This window comes from Triturus cristatus, chromosome 4_2 (assembly GCF_964204655.1).
Source record: "Triturus cristatus chromosome 4_2, aTriCri1.1, whole genome shotgun sequence".
NCBI classification, from domain to species: domain Eukaryota; kingdom Metazoa; phylum Chordata; class Amphibia; order Caudata; family Salamandridae; genus Triturus; species Triturus cristatus.
The window spans coordinates 318,468,837-318,490,806 of NC_140586.1; the positions used below are offsets into that span (position 1 = coordinate 318,468,837).

The 21,970-nt window shown below is 45.7% G+C and overlaps 1 protein-coding gene across 1 annotated transcript in view; it reads right to left on the bottom strand.

Moving 5' to 3' along the window:
- Nucleotides 1-21,970, bottom strand: part of PLA2G4A (phospholipase A2 group IVA) — a 737,221-nt gene that overhangs the window by 188,986 nt on the left and 526,265 nt on the right. Inside the window, exon 13 of the mRNA XM_085601661.1 lies at nt 825-896. Within this exon, the coding sequence (XP_085457787.1) occupies nt 825-896 (72 nt within the window). The remainder of the gene's footprint in view (nt 1-824; nt 897-21,970) is intronic.

Here is a 21,970-nt window from a genome sequence, read left to right on the forward strand (position 1 = left end):
ATCTTTTTTCTTCCTGCAGTGTAATACTGCCTCCACTGGAGATACCCACTTGTCAGGTTTTTATTTCTTTTACACCACAAGGTTGCTAAATTATGTCTCTGTAGCTGTACAATTCTCTACACAGATTACCTGATAATTGGAGGTGTCTGTCAGCATTACGATGCCAGAAGATGTAAATAAATAAAAACGATGAAAATCCAATTGACTTGGGATTACAGACTCAAAATATAGTATTGCTGACTCAATATTTTATTCTTACATGGTTGATAAAAACGAGCACCACTAACATGGGTAACAGTAACATGTGATTTAGAGATGTATGAAACTGGAGAAACGTAGCAGTAATACCTATGTACAGATCTACAGTAAATGCTGCTTTGCCAGAAGGGGAAGAACAATCCAAATCCATGGAGCAAAATACTTCACTAAATACTTAATAATTCCACAAAGACCTACAGGAAAGCACACCACACTCCAAAAGTCCACTTCACATTTGTTAAACTATTTTTATGCCTATTAAACAAAACAAAAGCAATACAAAATGGCACGCTTTAAAATTAACATATATGTCTATTATTCAAAAAGGAAATAGGAATCATAATATACATTTCAATAACAGTAAAATGTGTGTAGTTAGCAGTATAAGCCAAGGAGAGTGAAATTAACATGAAAATCTGTAAATTCAACAGAAGAAAACACATTTACAAGAAATAAATCCACCAGAATAGGGTACAAAGAGAACAAAACAACAGCACAACATACATTTATCGACATTCTCTTTAAAGCATGAAATGCCCCCCCCCCCCCCCCCCCAAAAAAAATACCTTTAGGTCCTTGCGATTCATCATCACTGTCCGAGCTATCATTGCTCACAATGTGCTTTGGTTTAATATTCTCTGTTGCATTTAAAAAAAAAAAAAAAACAAGGTCAGAATTTAAGGATTTAATGACATACTTTATGGGTTGTGTCGGTTTACCACAAAACAGCATACATAGCAAGGCACACACAGGAAGTAAGGAAACTTTCACTTAGTGGCTATTTCACTTATGTCCAATTTTGTTAGGAACCCACATGAACATAATGAGCAAATCGTGTTGACAGCTGGGAATGCCTCAGCTGTCAAAGCCTCATTTTATTGAGGTTGTGAAAGCAAATTATCTTGTAAATTATAATTGCAGAGTTATCTCAGAGCAGATTTTAAAGTTAGGAGTTTTGCATAAACATAGCCATGGCATTAGTAACATAAGTAGCTGAAGTGGCAAAGCAGAACTAAAATAATGCGGTTCACAATGACTACAAATTGTTAACAGACTCAAAGATCTACTAGTTCCATTTTACATTATCAGCATTACAGATGCTGTGATTGCAGTAGAGCATTGCTCTCATCAGATGACACAGGACAAGACTATTCTGGTGAGAGTGTCTAAAAAACTATACATGGCATGGGCATATCCAAACTTGCTGGCAGGGCGAAACTACAGTGACCCCACCTCAATAGCATGCTCTTGTGCGATCAACTAGAGAGACTGTAGACTTATCACATCATCGCTTCCCTCCAGGCCTAGCCATATTCTTGCCTGAAGAACAGCTTCTGAACATTTTAGAACTTTCACCCAAAAAGATGAATGCCTCCAGCATAGGTCATTCTCCTCCCAGCGACATCAACATGCCCCTTGTGCACCAACGTCTAGGTGGAAGAGCAAATGCCATGCTGGCTTGAAAGGTGCAGGCAGTGCTCTCTAGAGGGCGATCTAGTAATGGGATTAGTGTTCCCTCTGATTTCTGGAACTAGTGTAAGCTTGTAGGTCTCCATCACAACCAGCCGGCAATGATAGCAACTGCAATCTACCACGGACAACATTATTGTGGTTTATAGTCAAATTAATTACAGAGCCTTAACCTTTTTTCTTGCAGTCAGTATGTCAGCCATATGCCTGATGAAGGTGACAACAAATTCCATGTTCATTCAAAAGTAGCAAATAAAAAACTTAATAGGGTTCGGTTCATTACCGCAATTAAATTTTTGGGATGCATGTGTCAATGATTAAGTAATGGCTGCATATGCTTCTCGCTTCAGTGTATGTGTTTTTAACTATATACACGGTAACCTACAATCAATAATGCAAGTTATACCTGAAAAAGTGTATTCTATTCCCATATGCCCGTCAACCATCCCGGAGAAACTTGCATTCCCAATGTCATAGCAAATATCAGGGCGAACACTGTGCCACTGAAAAGAGATTTTAAATTATACCATTCATTTTATGAACTAATCACAAGTTTGGAGTTAAAACAGGTCACAAAAACATGTTGGACAAATCTTGTTACCACACCCTAACACGTCACTCATTGTGTTAGATTCAAACTATTTCCACTAGAATTGGTAAACAATGCAGATACCCATCTCTGAGATTGGTATTACCATATGCTACTTCCATTTCTGTAATGTTGTAGCTGGTCAATTTCCTCCAGGTATCGCTTGGTGAGCACGCAATTTGAAACTGGGCACACAGTTTTAATCTGACTTTTAAAATTTCTACGACACTCAGGATAAGGCCATGTACTGCTACAGGAGGGAATCCCCGCTCAATCCATATTTACCAATCTGCAGGGGAACTTCCTGGTAATGTCCAAGCCCCATTAAGCCACCAAATAAAAAACAACTCACCGCTACTCACTTTTATAATACGAGCTCCGTGATGTGAAAGCGTAATAAAGAGGAAAAAATAAGATAAACGCTTAAGAAAATGAAAAACAATCTGAAAAAGCAAGCCTAAAAAATATACTTAGTCATTGCATACTGAACGAGAAAGTATTTGTTTGTTAACTAGATTTTTGAGAAAGGAAGTAAAAACCACAAAATTGTGTTCAGCATTAAAGGACATTAACATAGACTGCCGCTGCTCATCTGTCAAGGAAGTAAACCTTTCCCAAACAAACCACCATGAAAAGTGGATCTAATAGTATTAATTAAAATACTTGTGTGAATTGGGAAAAAAATACACAAAACTAAAAAAATATATAATGTGAATAAGTGTAGCAATCAATGCACCCATCAGTATCAGTATAGCTGAAAAGTGACACTAGATTTTGAACGAAAAGAAAAATTGTAACTGCAACTTTTGCCGATGTTCAGAATAGTCATGAAAATACATACAAATATTTACCTAAAACCAACAACAATCTTGAAAATTGGAATTGTATATTCAGCACTTGATTGGGTAATGTCACTAACACCTATGACAATTTCCTCAGTACCCTTACATTAGATCAAACAGTGATAAGCTATGGCTGAACAGAAGTGCAGTGGTATAACTGTGAAATGTACAGTACAAAAAAAGAAATACTACCGCACCCCTTCATGGATACAACTGACTACTTTGTGATTCATCACACTCGCTTTAGTTCTAGATCTGACAACATATTTCAAAGAATTACTATATTCTATTGAACAGAATCTATGTCCAAGTATATGCACTAAAATAATTTTTAAAGCTGACGGGCATGGTCTTCTAAAATGTTAAGAAATCTTGAACTTCTAAACAATATGTCCAAATGGCTTTGTGAATCTTAAATCCTTATTGAAACTTGGCTTAACCCCTTCAGTGCCCATGACGAGCTGGACTCGTCATGGGCCGCGGTGGCGCTGTGCCCATGACGAGTCCAGCTCGTCATAGACCCCGCCATCTAATGCAACGGCCGGCACTGGGCGGGGAAAGGGGCGGGCACTGAAGGGGTTAAACAAGAACTTGAATATTATCAAGAAAAACAACCAATATAAGCATTGTTAAATGTCAATCCTATTGAAACTCTATTTTTAAATCAGCCAACTTAAGAATACTATGCTAGGTAAATGTTCTTTTCAGTTGCTTAAAACTATAACCTTTCCAGTGTTTTCAAAATATGTCAAACATCCAACATTCTTTCTGAATCCATGGTGTAGTTCAACTGAAATCTGCACAACGAAAGTTGACATAATTTACAAGCTGATATAAGAAAATATGTGACAAAAGTTTGTAGTTTAACATATAACTCAGTAAAATGGTGAATTCACTAACACCCAGTGTGTTCTGTGCAAGACGTGCCATTTCAGTGGCTTACACACTGAACTGCAACTCTTTTGGCGCTGACTTCGTAGTTTAGCAAGTACATGGTACTGGTGTATTGGAATCTACACCAAGAGAGACCAAAGACAAACATAATATATAGCAAACCTTACACTCTGAAAAAATAATCACTAAGCTGAGACTTGTAATATTGATGACAAGGGGAACCATGCACAGGTTATGATAAAAGATGAGTAACCAGTTTTGTTTTTTTAGTAATGACAGACTTCCTAACATGAAAGCAGTTTTAGACTCTCTAACAGAAGCTGGTCTTAAGAAAACATGCTTTGAGCTATTACGGCTACTACTCATGACACGATCACATATAAACACAGCTGACACATAGGAGCAAATTACGTATGACAGTCGACAGACCTTTATAACCGATATGCAATTAGGCAGAGCATTTAACCATTATGAATCCACTTTCTTGACCTATTGTAATGGTGTACAGGAATGTTTATATAAAACTAATCAGGCGTATAGGTATCTAGGTTAGATCAAGAAGGGCTGCATCCATAACAGGTTTTCAGAATAACCACAGACTATAAAAGTACATTACATTTATGATTATTTGTATGCAAATTGACCATATACCGATATATAACAAGCATTTGCAATGCAATAGGTCTCGCATTCACGCGAGTTTGAGCTATTGGCACTGTAAATGACAATGCCTTTTATTTATGTTTTGGGTTTTAAAACATAAATGAAAGGCATTGTCATTTAAAAACTAATAGCTTAAACTCTCACAAATGCAAGACCTATTGCATTTCAATAAAGGGCCTTCTCGACCGCTTGTTAGATTGTAAATATCAGAGGAAGAGACCGGCCTGCGACGTCTTCAAAGTAGTGATAAATAGTGCAGTAAAGAAGATTTGTAAGTGTTGTAAATTACACAGACACAAATTGTGAAGTGAGAGTTACATATGATCCGAGCAATAAACACTAACAAATTGCTCCAACACCTTTCGCTCTGTGATTACACTGTCACAGCTCAGGAGCAAGAGTGGGGGGCCTATTTCCTGCCCTCTCTGTGATTTGAGTGTGCAGTGTGGCATTGCTTAATGTCATTGCTATCTTTGGCCTAATAAAAAACACTCCAGCTGTAGTAGGGCCCTAGCTTCACCTCCTGGTGCAGGGCGGGCTGTGCTTCATAGCAGGCATGGAGGGAGGGAGGGATGGTCTCGGCTGCAGCTCCGGCCTCGTACAGTGCCCCTGCTATTACCAGTGAGCGAGAGGCGCTGAGGTGGTGGTATTCCTATTGGTGGTGGTGGTGGTATTGGTGGTGGTATTGGTGTGGGTGGTGGTCGTACTGGTGGTGGCGGTGGTGTTATTGGTGGCGGTACAGGTATTGGTGGTGGCGGTACAGGTATTGGTGGTGGCGGTACAGGTATTGGTGGTGGTTTTGGTGGTGGTAGTATTGGAATGGGTGGTGGTCGTACTGGTATTGGTGGTGATGGTGGCGGTGTGGGTATTGGTGGCGTTATTGGTGGTGGTACAGGTATTGGTGGTCACGGTACAGGTATTGGTGGTGATATTGGTGGTACTGGTGGAGGTGGTATTGGTGGTGGTGTTTGTGGTATTGTTGGTGGTGGTATTGGTGGTGATGGTGGTGGTGATATTGGTGGTGGTGGTATCGGTGGTGGTGGTAGTATTGGTGGTGGTATTGGTGGTGGTACTAGTGTTTGTGGTATTGATGGTGGTAGTGGTGGTGGTATTGGTGGTGGTAAGGGGTAGTGGTGTTAATAAAATAGGCTTTTGAAAACAACCTGTCAAATGGCTTTAGTACAGAGGACATGTAACACAGATGTGCTTATCATTTCTAAATTCATTTTACTTGGGGGGTTGAAACTAACACAAGATAATGCCGGGTTCAATTGATTGAAAGCCGGTGCCCGTGTTACGGGGGCGGCCGTGTCCCTTAAAAAAACACAAGTGGTTTCAGTTGAAGATGCGCATGTCCAGCCTGCAGTAACAGAAACTCAATAAAGTGAATAGTGCTTACAGACTAAATGACAAGTCCCATGTAACAACCGAAGTAAAGGGGCCAGTCGCCATGGGAGGGTACAAATGAAGACAAGGTCGTACTAAGGAGGGAATAGCAAGCCTATTAACGAATCCGAAGGCAGCATTTACGAAAGACAATGACACAAGCCAATGACAAATATGTGAGGAGAGTGGTCGTGGCTTCTCTCCCATACTCTACTACAGCAATCTAGCAGTGCGAGCAGCGCATGCGTCCTGCCACTAGGCTCGACCTAAAAAATATATATATTGGCATGGACCCAAACTTCCCGCAATTGCAATAAGACATACTGTTCCAGGATATGTGTCATAGTCGACTCACTGGAGGTACAGTCAGCCATGAGGACAATGTGCTGAGGCTCCACAGTTAAGAGGGTGCAAGCACTCACTCTTCTCATCGGTAAGACATACCTAAATATTCTATCAGCAAGAGTCAGAACAACTAAAGCACACACCAACGTCACCCCTGAAACATCAACCACGCATCAGTCACTAAATGATGTAATGTCGCATACCTTGATGGAGAATTCCAGCACATTTTTAACTTGATCCAGCTATCTATCTCTATGTGGCAAACACAGGTCAAAGTACAACTCAATACCACGCAGCATCGTACTGACAGCTATTGACATGCTTTTTGTACAGCAATCACAGAATTGTCATATTCTCAATATGCAAGGAATTGGTCTACTAGCAATCCTGTTAATGAAGACTTGCACCCAGGAGAAGTGTGCACAAATAATTCAGGGCAGGGCTGTTGGAAATTGCCCTGGAAGATGAACTAATTTGCCTGTGGCACTATATTAGGAAAACCCATTTGGAAAAACTAAAAATGTGAGGGCGCAAAAATGTGAAATTCAAATACAAGAAAGGGGTGGTTTAAAATGAATAGCAAATTAACAAGTGTTCTGCCACTTGATCTACTTCTGAAGATCTCCCTCTGTCAGAGTATATTCCAGGATGTTAGTTTCCTTATGCTTCCAGTCACGAGACAAGACCATTTCAGACGTCAGAATCTCCTCATCATGTCACGTCATAGCAACTGAACCCAGGCTCCTAAGCCGAATTGTTTTGTCACTCTCACTCACAGCTGACTAAGGATCATTTGCAAGCTAGGTCCAAAACCTCTATCCCGGTTTTCCTGGTTCAACTCCTCAAATCCAAGACATCATTGAGGTGGTGCAAACCGATCTGGGCAGACTGCTGAGGCCCTGGTGACGCAGCGGTCGAGATTATGGTGGCAATTACTGCACCAGGTAAATACAGTAAGCTCAATGCAGTAAGTACCTTTAATCTGAATTGTGACCCTGGAAATAAGGTTAATCACGTGAATTCGATATGGATTGCTAAAAAATGACCATGTTTGGCTTTACAGGTCTTTTTCCCTCATACATTTCAAGAGTTTTTTCCTGGTGAAACCTGCTATTGGAGAACAGCTGGGGTGAGAGAAGCATCAGTGAACTTTCAATAGGAGTCTACTGTGGAAAGATAAAACAAGACGATAAGCCATAATCATGCTTAACTGTGCCCACTAGCAGTAGATGTTGAAGATTTAACACACTTGCTCTGCTCAACAATATACTGCCTCCAGAGTAAGTCTGGTAGTTTTGACCCTCGTCTCCTGCCTATAAGAAGCCAAATATCTTGAAGTAAAAAGTACATCGTAAAGAGTCCAAAGTGCAAGTACGTTGTATTGTACATCACAAGGTGGGTGTTGAGTGGGGGATGTGGAGGGAGATGACCACATTTCAGATGTCACTTAGCTCATCAGTCACACAACAAGAACAGTTTGCTTCAAATAGTATCAAAGTACACCTAAAAAACAAACGTTACTATGCTTTAACTGCATAATGAAAGGTATTGTAACTACGGTAGCTAAAAGAAATGAGAATCCTCTCTGTGAGAATGTTTGAATGTCATGTAGCCTGAACTGGGCCCATGTTAAAGATCAGCTCCTCAGTCTGCCTGAACCAGGTGACTACTACACACTACGGGTTCACTTTTTGGAGCAACTAGCCATTTATAAACACATTTTAGTAGGGACTTTTCGTTTCTGCCCAGTCATGCCTGATTAAGCTTTCAATTTGTATCTCCTGAGCGGAGAGAGAACAAACATGAAATAAATGAAGCAGGTCTTTTGGATTGCTCAATACTATTTGCAATATGGAGAATTTTGAAAAACTGGGTGTTATTTTATCTAACCAGTGAACTATTTTTCTGAGTGTTCCTAAATGATTTATAGTGGCTTAAACTATACACCCAAAGTCCCAAGTATTAAAACTGTGATCTTGCATCACTTTAAGACTTCTTAGTCTCAATCGTCATCCTGCTGTAGTAACAAACTCAAACCTTGGATCATATGGGCTTTCAACAAGCCCTGAATGTGGTTTATCACACATTATGCAAAAGTGACTGTGCAGCTTTTTAATTATGAGACATAATAGCAGTGAAAGCTTGTCTGATAAGCAAACTGATGTATACAAAGATAAGGTTGCCTGGTGATACTGTCTACTGGTTAAGTTGGTATCCGTGGATCAAGTGCCAGGAGTCCTAATTTGGACTTCCACTCAACCTATATGATGCTGGGTGAATCATGCCCTCTGGTCAGGTATCAGCCATTATTGGAAACACTAAGCAAAAGGCACCATTTAAATATTAAACTCTATATAACATCTGGACTATCTCTGGGTAGTAGAGCCAGTAGACACATTCTCACTATCCAATGCAGTAAGCATTTAGCTTTAAAACAATAACAAAGCCTATCTCACTATCTGTGCCCCTCGCCTTAGTTAAGCAATTTCAGAGAAGCACGGACTAGTTAGTACGGGGTGGGAAAAAAAAAACGGAGGCTCAGCAGACGGCTTATTCTATTTGGGAGGGGTGCCATTTTCCCAACAACATCTTCAGGTCAAAGAGCGATGGTTTCTTCTAGAGTGGGGCACAGACAAGCAGTGGTGTTTGTCTAACCAAGTAATACCTGACCATCGCCCCATCAGTGGTCCCTTGGGTTGAGAGAAATGGACTGGCCTCTAGGGCAATCAGGCGGTGCCCAATGGGCTGGTCTGACAGATCACTGTATAAGTCAGTTTTTTTAATGCTTTGTGGGCCTTTTTTTAGTTCTGCTGTGACAGTTTGTTCAGTTGATTTTCCTGTTTTTTAAAACAAACATTGCCTACAAAAAGCACAAATCCTTCCAGTCTTCCAAACCCTGGAAAACACTTGTACAGTGTGTCTTCATAAGTTCAAAACTACCCCAATTTGCCAACATCAGCCACTTATTTTGGTTTCTAATTCACTAACAGGTTCACTTTTGTTTTGGTGAATGGACACATTTTCACTACAGCTAGTCTACGTCAAGAATAGCCTTACCTCTTTTACCAACCCTTTCACTCCTATAACTCATAATCCTGGTATCACCCCTGCACTAGACAAAGGAAAGCCCAGTAACTGGCGAGAACATGTGTGGAAAGATAGACCTGTTTGATAGCTCAGGAATATGGCATTCAAAACTCTTGAAATTCAGGACGTGCATTACCTAGGAATCCAGGAGTCAAGCAGTTGCCCTCTCAGTTCCCTGGATCTTTCCACTATATTCCAAAAAAAGTAGACATCTCACTGGCATTACGGGCAGCCGAACCTTGGATATTATGGTACTGTTGTGAACATGAAAAACTGGATCTCTGATGCTTAGGTACACTGTATATAGGTGCTCTTGGCCAAGGAAAAACATTTCCTCTATAGAACACAAACCTGCAGCCTTGGGCAGACTGGTTTCCCCTTTTAGCATCCTCTGCAACAGATTTTTAAGAATATTCATGTCACAGGAACCTGAAGGCTCTATGGGTGATAACACCAGAAAAGTCACACCTCTTCTGTGATGGAGGTAGCACAGAACCACAAGTGATAGAGGAGCAAGGATATAGGATCTCCGTTGTAGAGTGAAGCATGTGGTGACTGTCTATATATAAACAATGATATACATATTCAGGCCCAATAACATTGCTAATATAATACAATAATATAGTAGATTGATCATACTTTATTCTCAAACATTTCTGCCATTTTTGAAAGGTCTAACTGTAAACTAGGTTTGTTTGGTATAACCCAGGATCTCTCATTGGAAAGGTCTGTGGACTGGGCACAGATTTCAATTTTTATCTTATAACTTGCAAGTTATCTGAAATGCTTACTACACATCCGGGTCTAGATTGCAAAAAGGCCTAGTGATCTGCTTACTTATCCAATGTGCTCATCAGTCCCTTCCAGCACCCTGTTGGCCAGTGGGATAACTTCTCACCAAGTAACAAATTGTGCACTGCTTTGTGACTTACTATGTCCTGTCTTAGTTGCTTCAGTTTGCACCCTCCATAATGCTTGCATATCCTTCTGCCTTTTTACTTGACTGCTCTCGCAGCACTGCCATGTCTTCTTTTTTCTCTCTCTCTCTCTCTCTTTTTCTCTCTCTCTCTTCCAGACCTTCACTCCCAAATTATCTGCTCATTTGAGATAGTGTTACAACTATTCTCCTTGTTTTCACTCCCAGCCCATTTTTCTCTTTCACCTCATATCTCCCACTGCCTAACTCACCCAATCCCTGTATGTCATATTGCTCGTCTTTTGAACCTCCATATATGCACTTCAACCTTCCCCCAAGATTACTCTCCTCTTCCAGGTCTCTCGCCTTCCTACTCGTTCTCCCTCTATCACACTCAGTCCAAACGTCGCTTCAGGTTACCCCTACCACCACCATACGTCCTTCCCTGTCCACTCACACACGCCTTTCAAACATTCCTACTCCATTTCCCTCTCACAATCTCAGGTAAGCAGGAAGATAGTACTGTAGGTGAGTAGAGTAAATCAGACAAGTGTGCCGTTTCACACAAAGCAGTACATAAGCAACTACAGAGCAGATATGAAAGGTAAATGACAATCATACTGGTAGTCATGATTATACCCAGGTGACAATATGAACAATTCAGGATACCAAAAAACTGTATACAGGTGAAGTGGGCTTTGTTCTATATTTCCAATGTCCTTTGACAAAAATAAATCACATTTATTTTGTTATTTAACCGATCACCATGCACCAATGCTTGGATGCCTGTCGGATTTTACGATAAGCAGCCTCATACATAGTGCAGCATCGCTTTCCTTACAACATCCACATTACAGTGAAAAAGCATACACACCTACAGTAACTTACGGAGACCTCTGTGTTTTTTAATTAATGTCGCTCTACACTTGTTTTGATTTGGGTTGTCATGACTGGTTTTTGGTGCATGGGTTGCTTTGAATTGTATTTACAGTGGTGGCTTTGAATTGTATTAACATTAGAGTACATTTTAGGCACTCATTTGCAACGGCAGTGGTTTTTTTGTAGAGCAGACACTCAAGTATGTCCCTTCTGTACTGCTCTCTAACAGTGCTATATTAAGGGTGAATCTTTTGTAGCAGGTAAGGGTGGGCGAGGCAGTGTTCTCTACAGCTTTAAAAGTGGTGTTTACTCCACCTTTCACCATTCTGATGGAGCTGTTATTTTCCTACGCATAGTATCTCCATTAGGAGCCCTGTGACAGGTGTGCTACATCAGTTATATGTTGCTGCCCGACCAGTTCTACTTTATTGGTCCAGCCAAAATCTTTAAAGGGACTTGGAGCCCGCCCACTACTTATCTTTAATAACCACTGGATGGCCCCCACGTCACTCGTTTCCTTGCTTACTATTGGTCTTATCCCTGGGCTTCGAATCTTCGTCCTGCCATGGAGTTTGGCCACCGAGAGAAGTACTTGGGTTTCAATAGAACCGTTGTTTTATTGAAACCCACTCCTCGCACAACTTAACCCACCATACCACTTTCCTTTGTTTCTAACCCACACAGTTTCTTCCACCACCCTCGTCCACTCTCTATTGTGTTTCCCACACCCTGCACTATTTCTTACGCGCTACACTATAGAGTAGGCTGCTATGCAAAATGGCTTAAAGTAAAAAAAAAAAATCTTTTTAAAGCGCTAAGACTGCGTCTGTGCTGGCCACATCATAGTGCTTTTTTTAAGCCATGTTGCACATGCTGCTGTGCAGCATGTAAACAATATTGACAAAACCAATAGATTTAGCCTTTTGATTTTTTTATTGACACTGCATCTTTAGGAACGCCACAGCATTGAGGGGTTGGTCGGAGGGACAATTTTAGGTATGTCCTACAAACAGTCAGAGTTGAGTCTTCAGCATTAAAAAAAAAAAGATTCATTAACTATATACACCGCAAAGGGTAGTGGCCATTGCCTCTCGTGAACTATGAGCAACATGTTTATTCTGATCACACGTGCACATCCACCTAAAAAGAAGAGCACTTCCGTGCAGCTCTGGTGGGCCGATATTTTACTTTGCCAATGTGTTTTTTATTTCCATTTTTATCCCTTTTTATGTTTTTAGGTTTTGCCTGCACAGCGGGCAGCACCTCTACAGTGATTAGGTTGAAGCCCAGCTGGCTCCACCTCCAAAAGCTGCATCCCTCCCGCCCCCTCACTTATACTAGTTATATCGCAGCTAATGTACCTCCATTGGATGCAGCTCTTCTAGACCCCACCTCTTCTGCCTGTACTGCCAATGACAGCAACTTTGCTTTCCGGTACCTCAACTTTTTTGTACACCTTGTCTGTGCAGTCAAGCTGAAGACTCCAATGTCTGAACATCTGCTTTTCCTTCATCCTTGCTTGCCATTTTTTCGGCTTGACTTGACAGCCCAGTTTCGCTGCAACCTGATTGTAGCTGCACTACCGAGTGACTCTTCTTGGTTGCAGTTATCCTGCCCAGAGAGTTGGTACTGAGACCAGAACATTCTAAACCTTTATTTGATTCATCCAAAACTTCAAATTTCTGTTCTTCCTTTTTCACTAAGCAGATTTCACTCATTTCTTTACTCTTTGATTTTTAACTTGCTCACTGACCCTTTCTTTTTACTTGCATCCTTATTTATCTTCTTGCTTTCGTCTCAGTCCCTCCTTCTCTCATGCTTTACTTTGTTGATTTTCTTGTTATTTATCCCTTTCTCTCTCCTAGTAACGTAGTGCCTGGCATTGAGGTACCCCCATTCAAATATTTGTCTACCATATTACTTTTCTGTCAGACTGATTTGCTGAGGCTGGTTCCAAACTGGCATTGCGATAAAAAAAACTATGAATTTAGGCTCACATCTCTGACGGAGGTTGAGTGTTTGACATTGTTCACTATTCCGTTCATCAATTGTTCTTTGTGCATCTGTCACCCCGAGTGGGCCGAGTATGCCCAGACGTGGACATCATGCTCGCCGTGCCACTGGATTGAAGCGGTCCTGGCTGATGAGGGCTGATACCCTGAAACCGGTGCTAGGTTGTTTCCGGTCCAGGAAGGACTTGGCCTGGCAGTTCGGGCCGGAGTCTTCCCATGGGGAGCTGGGGCAAGACCGATTTGCATATGACTGGGTCCAATCTGTAAGAGTTCTGAGCAAAACAACAATGGATTTAGGCCCAGAACTCTACTGGGGGTGAATGTTGGACATTGTTCAGCATTCCGTCCACCAATCGTTCCTTTTGCCTCTATCACAGACTGAGCATGTCCCATAATGACCTTTCTTGACTATACTACTGTGTGAAGAAGCCCAGACACTGCACGTACTCGATGGTGGCAAACAATGCCTTATGTCACCTCGGGAAGGAGACACCACTCATGGCCCACCAGCAAACAACTGCTCACCTCCTATGCTCAGGCATTCGGGGGCACACTAGGTGATTCATTACCAAAAAGATCTTCTGCTGGTCTGCCACCCCCTGAGACAAACAGCCTGCTGGCACATCATCTAGGACTCCGGCTTGTTACTGAACCACAAAGCAGTTGTGTTGGCTGTTAGGATCTGTACCAGCCTTCCTTCATGGCTGGTAGGAAGGTTTTCAGGGCCAGGGGAATCATCCAAAGCTCCAAAAGGTTAATGTGGAGCTCGTATTTCGCTAAACATCAGAGGCCCCTGATCTCCCAGAGAGCTGCCCGAACTGAGTAACAATGCATGCGTTACAACTGTGACATTGGGTAGAGAAAGGAGAGTGGCCTGCCAAATGTCAGGTTAGCATTTGTGTGCCACTAAATTAGGGCCTGAGCTGTTTTTTGATAGATCTGGACAGTCGGAGAGGAAACTCTAGTGCGGAGCCCACTGAAACTTTCTTTCTTTGTAGTTCAATTGCCAAAGGTTCAGTATATAGACACAAGGCCTCCGTCCTTTAATTTGAGGAAGTAGCAAGAGTAGCATCCTTCGCACTTCACAGGGTCCGTCAGCCACTCAATGGCACCCTTGGCAGTGGGAGGTTGACCTTCTACATTAAGATTGAGCAGTCATCTGCCAAAATTTCTCCTGGCATGCGGGAATATTATGAGGCAGTGAAGGACAGGTAAGACATAGCCAACAGAATGGCCTGTGCAGAGAGTAGTGTTTTGTTCTGCCTGCAGCACATTTTACTGCATTTTGTGCATCTTGGAGATCGTTTGGGCATGTGAGTTCCTGAGGTTCTCTGGAACTGCCATTAAGATCTCGCTGGCCATGTCCCATAATGCAAGAATACACACTGCATTCATAGAGAGAAAAGCTGGGGGAAGGAGGGCAGTCAAAGGAAAAGCGTTCAGAAGAAGTACACTTGTGGATGCCTGCACAACAAGGCTTTCTGGTGTTCGATGTTTCATCAGAAGGTCAGGGGTTCCATGTGCTGGCTTGAGCTGTCTGGCCACATATCAGCTGCCTGCAGGGGCTTTGCTTGGTGTAGACCAACGGGCTATGAGAGTTTCTCTAAGAGCTGTGTCAAAATGAAGTAGTGGCTCAGATGAAGCCAAATCTTTCTGGAGAATTTCAGTCAATAAACTGGCTTTAGTATCCAGAGCAGGCAATTACAAATCTTTCGCTTCTGTTCCTATTCACAATACTATAGAAAAAGAAGCACTTTCGGCTGTTGTTTAACTAGGTGGCGGGCCCAGCTCTGTCTCTGGTGAAGTACCCAGCCCACTGGCATTTTGGAAGTCAAAGTACAGCCCTCCATCCGTGTAATGAGGGGAGAGCAGATTGTTCACCTCCTCGTCCTCAATAGTGTTGTGAAGGACATTAGTTAGGCCCTGGCCCACACTGGAATTGGAACCGAAGAGGGCCTCTACACTCCGACCGTTCATGTGTCAAGGGAGAGGCTGAATGTCTGGCTGTACAACCACTGACTTCGCCTTAGTGGCTTCAGAGCATGACGCAGTCATAGCCAATGTTGGTTCAAGATCAGAAACTGGAATCACAAATGGATTCAGTACCAGCAGTGGCATAAAAAAAATTGGTGTGGACCCTGTTGCTGGTGCTAAAGTCAAGACCTGCTCCGTTACAGATCCCTGAATGGGGCCTGAGGGGCAGTCATCATCAGGGAAATTTTTGCCAGAAGTCAAGCAGGGGACACGTGTGGCTCCATGAGGACCAGAGAAAAGACAGAGGGAGCCCACAGTGTCTGAAGATCTACAGCACAGTCTCCTTGAAGGTCACCATTTGTTGAAGGGTCAACAACAACCCAAGAAATTTGGGTGAGCCAGGATCCAAGTCAGAGGTCACCTAAACCTTCATGAGACACCTTAGCATTTTCCTGCCAGATTGTGTGAACAAGTGGGGAGTAGTCTCACTTAAATTTTTTCTGTTCATGGTGCATTTCTGATTTTAACTTTGAAGACTTCAAGCGGGAATGGGAATCTTAACGTAGGCCCCACCTCATGAACTGGCCTAATAATTTACAGTGGGATCGCGGTTTGAACACAACCTCCTTTTATGCTCGGAGACAAACCTTCTCCTCCCGTTTTTGGATTGCCCTCAGGTGCATAAAGGCACACTTAATGTACAACACAGACATGTCCAGTGTCCAAGCAATAAAGAGACATCTTGTGTGGGTCTGTTACTGACAATTGTTTGCTGCAGGGTCAGTGCAACTGGAATCCTCCTTCAGGGTGAGACATCTTCCTAGCACACTGTGACAAATCAGGAGTCATCAAAACATTGAGAGCAGAGCTCAGAATCCATGTCGAAGGTAATGGAAAGTAAAAGAAATAGACGTCAGTGTGCACGTGTGGTGCTTATATGCGTTTCCAGTCCATCAGTTCTGGGCCAATGAGAAGTCATCACAGAGCCATGCAGCTTCACTTACCAGTGTGCGGGAAGCATTGTTGAAAAAATACCTAGATCCAGCCTGGTAATATTCAAAATGTGAGGAATATCCGGTTAAACTATCCATCAAAGAAAAGGAAAATGTTACTTACCCAGTAAGCATCTGTTCTTGGCATGTAGAGCTGTAGATTCACATTGTTTGCATACTCCTGCCATCTAGTGTTCGGATGTTTGTGTAACACGGGGCCCCGGACTGACCCTGAAACCGGGCTCCCTGATGACGATATGCGCTGTCCCTTTTCCCCTCTTTCCCCTCAGCAACCTGAACGGTCACTTCGGAGATCGGATGTCGGGACGGTGACAAGCAAGGAAGAGGCCTGTTACTTTAACTGGGATGAACTTGGCCTACGACACGCCCCCAGCGATGACGACGTGGAAGGAGGACCTTCAAAACACGGAAGCGGCAGGACCGAGGTGTGCGCGAACACCGTTGGAGAGGAGAGAGGGACGCGAACACTTGGAGAGGAGAGAACAGAGGAATACCGACCGGACGAGAGAGCAGCCGCCAGGACGAGGACGGAGGCAGCAGAGCCAGGAGGCCAACGATTCGGTGACTCGCCCCGCCACGTTTCTGGAGAAGCGTGGCACCAGCAGGTACGGGCTCGTATCCTGGGCTGGGCTGGGCTGGGCGGCATAACGTACAGAAACCCTAGGGAGATTTCCTATCCAGGTACCCGTACCCTCACTTCCCTGACACATTTAGCAGGAATCAGGCACGGTGTATGTCCTCACTTCCCCTCCCCTCACGATCGTATGACAAGAGAACCACCTACTGACACCGTCTCCCTTCTTTTTCTTACACGCACCACGGGGACGGATTCCTACCACCCGCAGTCCTAACCCGACATCCTGGACCGGAGAAGCGGCAGAAGGAAACACCAGTACCCGCGAACAGCTCCGGAACCCCCGGACGACGACCCCCTTCCCTTCTACCGACCTTATGTGCAAAAGAAAAGAGTGTACAAAACAATAAAACCACCGTCCTCCGATACTTTAGTCTCCGACCCTTCTTACATCCCGCTACAGTTTGCAAATTGTTTTTCTTCGAGGAGGTCTTCCCAGTCACGAGGTAAGGTGACTCCTCCTTTCGGTGATAGTGCGCACGGGCATCGACTCCATTGAAGATTGTTTTCCCGCAGAGGGTGAGAATGGAGTTAGTAAGAGTAGCATAGAGATGTCCATGCGTATGTATGTGAGTAAGAACAGGCTGAGAGAGTGCACTTTCCGCCCTGACCTGGTCCCCCGGGTGACCCGCACACTGAATGCGAGGAAACGCTCTGAATGCGCCGGGGGCATCGAGCTGCCGCCCCACACAGAAGTGCGACGAGGACACCCGGGGAGATTGCTAAGCCGACGAGGGAAGCTGTGGCTGAGACCCCCCCCCCCCCCTACGCGAGGTAATACCCGGTCGGAGGTTCGGGGCGGGAGAGCAGTGCAGGACACAGTGGTCGGCTGCTGCAGCCTGGGCAAAATGGAAGGCTAAGGTCTCACTCGACCACACAGAACAGAGGCGGGCTCGGCTGGAGCAAGGACGTCGACACTCCCTCCCAGAAGCGGACAGTGGCCTGTGGTGTGGCATTGGCGGCCGGAGACCTGGATTGCGACTGAGGGGTGGGGCGGACCTGTGCGGGCTGACCTGCTGCGGACTGTTCAGTGCCCGTGGACTGGGGCAGAGAGAGTCCGACTGCAGTGGGGGGCTCCCCGCGCCAGCTGGCATCCCCGGCAGATGGAGAGCAGTGGTGCTGCCAGAGAAACCCCAGCAATGAGTGTGGCGGAGGGGATTAGAGCTTTGGTGAGACACACCGGAAGGGGTTCTGAGGCGCTGGAGAGCCCAATTGGTGTTCACTCCACTGAGAAGTGCAGCGGTGGCAACCTGACCCTTATTTGGGGGCCTGAGCAGATTGCTGGTGGCAAAGGAGGCCCGCAGTACGGAGTTGGGCCTGTGCGCGCACCACTGGAAGTGGCTGTGGAGTGCGCTCCGCCTGGAGAATGCCTGGGGCTGGACCGAGTAGCATGGTAAAGACTTTGCCCTGCCTGGGAGCCCTGTGCATACGACTCTGCCTGCGCCCTGGAGCCAGGAGGGTGCGGCCGGATCCGTACCTGAAGCTGGATTGTGTCCCCCGGTTGGGGGGGGGAAACGGTGGAGGTCCCGGTGGTATCATGGCAGCCCTTGAAAGAACTGGGGTCTCGGGCGGACTGACCAGAAGCGGAAGACTCTTACCCTGGTTAGTGGATGATTGGCCGCTTGGGTGGACGCACAGTGCTGAAGGTGACTGAAGAGTAGCTCCGGGGGCCCCGGGAGTTGGAAGGCGCCACAGACCTGCCTGGGCCCCGACTCGAAGATGGTGAAGACTTGGGGTCTAGTGGGGTCACTGGCTGGTACTGCGGGGCACAACCCTGGCGCAGAGGCACACTGAGATGCAGCAGAGATGGTTGGCCCCCACTGAACCTGCCAATGGACTTAGACAAAATCAAAGCTCAGGCACCGTGAGGACAGGACGGGGGAGTAATACACAAGCGCAGTGGGCCAGAGGAACCCGGACTCCTAAAGGTGAGGGGTGTGTCTGTCAGGTGAAGGGTGCAGGGACGAGTCACGCACAACGTAGGGACTCTGTGACTCTGCACTGGAGTGGTGGGTAGCTGGCACCCTGGCGGCTGCTGCCCGACCATCTAGAGAGGGGTGCACCAGATCCTCTGTTAGATACTCCACTGGCGATGGAAAAACCCAGAGGGGAAACCGATGGGGTCTCCCCCAGACCAAGAGGACTCAGCACCTGAACAGGTGAACAAGGAGCCAGAGGGTGAACCCTCGGACGTCCCTGTCCAGCAGCACTTGGCTAAAATACTAGCAGCCATAGCTGACACCAAGGCGACATTACACCAGGACATAAGCACTGTGGCAGTGGGCCGGGGCCTGTTGAGGACGGAGCATGCCAAGTTGGCGGACAGGGTAAAGCAGACCGAATTCTCCCTGGCAGTTATTACACCGGCGCAACAATCCAGTCAGGTGGGGGAATTGTCCAACAGAGTCGCTGTTCTGGAGCGGAGGGCTGAGGACGCGGAGGGGCAGAACCATAGTAATAACGTGAGAGTCCTGGGACTGCCGGAAGGAGTGGAAGGTAACAATATGATCCAGTACTTGGAGGGATGGCTCCGGGTGGTGGTGGCACCGGAGGGCTTGTCCCAATTTAGAGAGAGCACACCGTGTTCCAACCAGGCCGGCGGCCCCGGGGCAGCCCCCACGCCCGGTGGTGGCCAGACTGCTCCATTTCAAAGACAGAGATTTGCTATTGCAGAAAGCGCGCACAGAGGGACCATATGTGGTTGACAATAGCAAAGTGTCGCACTGTCCTGATTATACATTGGAGGTTCAGAGGTGCCGCACTTCCTTCCTTGATGTCAAAAGGGATCTGCGTGACGAAGGAATTTATACTCTATGTTCCCGGCCCGCCTGCGATTAGTGCTGGATGGGAAGACGCACTTTTGTGAAGATCCCAAGGCAGCCTGGGAGTGGTTGGAAGTCTATAAAAAGGAAGGCTGGCCCTGGACACTATTGAAGGTGGCTCAGCCTGGGGTTCGGAAGTCCAGGAAGAGATTGCGGAGGTGTCAGCGTCGTGGGAGCTCGAAGAAGCAGAGTCCATCACAGATTGAAAAAGAAAGAGAGGAGGCGCTACAGGCAGTGGCAGTCATGATGCAGGACTGGTGATCGTCATCAGAAGGAGGCACGGGGTCGAAGAAAGGGACTGACGAATCGTACTCAGATGCGTCCTGTAGTGGCAGTGTTAAACTACCGGATGTGACCCCGAACACGGCCGATGAACTTATCTAACTGTGGGACGTCGTTCTCTAGTTATCACCTGTTTTTCCTGCACCTTCTTCCTTCCTTGTGCTGGCTCCCCCCCCTGTCTTTTCTTATTGTGCCTTCTCCTTTTGATTGGGGTCCAGAGGAGGGTGATTGGGTGCGCTCCCGGGTGTGGGCTGGATCGGCCACTCAAGGCTGACGCATTCTGGGCAGACACTGGTGCTTCCGTTGGGCACCTGAGGTGTGTGCCATGCTCCCCCTAGGTCCTAGCTTTGCAGCTCTGGGCCTTCACTCGTTGATGCTGTTTTGTCTGTGGTTTGGGCGGATAGCCGTTGCTAGACCGTCCTGGGGTCGGGGAGTTGCCCTATTGGGGATGTTTGTTCTTGCTTATTGTCTTATGCATGCGGAGGGGGGTGGGGGGTGAATACTGGTGTATTGACAATTGGGGGTGGGGTGGGTGGTTGTGGGACCATTCTAATCAATGCATCATCCACTTAAGTTCATTACCTGGAACGTACAGGGAATGGGGTCTATGGCCAAACGATATAAGATATATGTGTATTTGAAGAGAAGTGATGTGCATGTAGCTCTCTTGCAAGAAACTCATCTGACTAGTGGGGAAGTAGATAAACTACGCAGGAGGTGGAGAGGTCGAATTATGTCCACTACTTACTCTGCTTTTGCTAGAGGAGTATTGATATTCTAACAGCCAGGGGTTCCCTTTGAACACACCCGTACTAGGGTGGACAGTGAAGGCAGGTATGTTTTGGTAACAGGGAGGCTGGCAGGGAGGGAGGTGGTGTTTGGGAATGTGTACGCACCAAATGTAGAACAGCTGGTATTCTTCACCTCCCTCTCGGCTCAGTTGGTTGACTGTGTGTGTGTGTGTGTGTGTGTGTGGGGGGGGGGGGGGGGGAGCACACTGTCCTTGGTTGTGATTTTAACTGTGTTGCGGATACTGAGGCGGGTAGGTCCTACCCGCCTCTGCTGGGGTCGCAGACGCACTGAGTTGCAGCGGGGTTTCGAAGCTGGATAAGTCACTGTGGCCCAGAGGATGTATGGAGACTACAGAATGCGGCAGATAGGAAATACTCTTATTTCTCTCCTATGCACCAGGTTCACACCAGGTTGGATACCTTTTTGTGCACACCAGGCTTTGGCACGACTGTTACACACACAGAGTATTTGGGTAGGACCCTTTCAGATCATAGTTCCCTATTGCTGACACACCGGCCGCTTGGGAGACGGCCCCCGATCCCGCTGTGGAGATTGAACCCGCTTGCATTGGAAGATACGCCTTTCTGGGATTCCTTGAGGGCTCTCGTTGAGTCGTATTTTTTAGTCAATGCCGAATCAGTGTCCTCCGTATTGGTGGAATGGGAGGCGTTTAAGGTGGTGGTGCGAGGTCATTGCCTAGGGGAATCAATCGGTGCACAGCGGGAAATTAAGCAAGAGTTATTAGACATGGAATCTCAGATCCAGCAACTGGACAGTGTTCAGGGGCTGGAAGCTGACTCTGCAGAGAGTCTACAGGAGACCCGCTCTAGCTACAGCGATGCGTTAGAAAGGCTGAGGTACCACAGTTACCGGGAATACCTTGACAGGGTGCAGAGGGAGGAGGGAGGGCCGGTCGTCTATTGGCGTGGTTGATTAAGCCTGAGAGCAGCGGAACACCGATTACACAGGTTCAGGCAGACACATGGGAGTTGCTTCATGACCCAGATGCCATTAACACTCTGTTTAGAACCTTCTAGGAGAAGTTATATTCTAGCCCTGGGCCGGTCTCTCGTTCGGAAGTCCGGTAATTCCTGGAAGAATTGCTGTTGCGG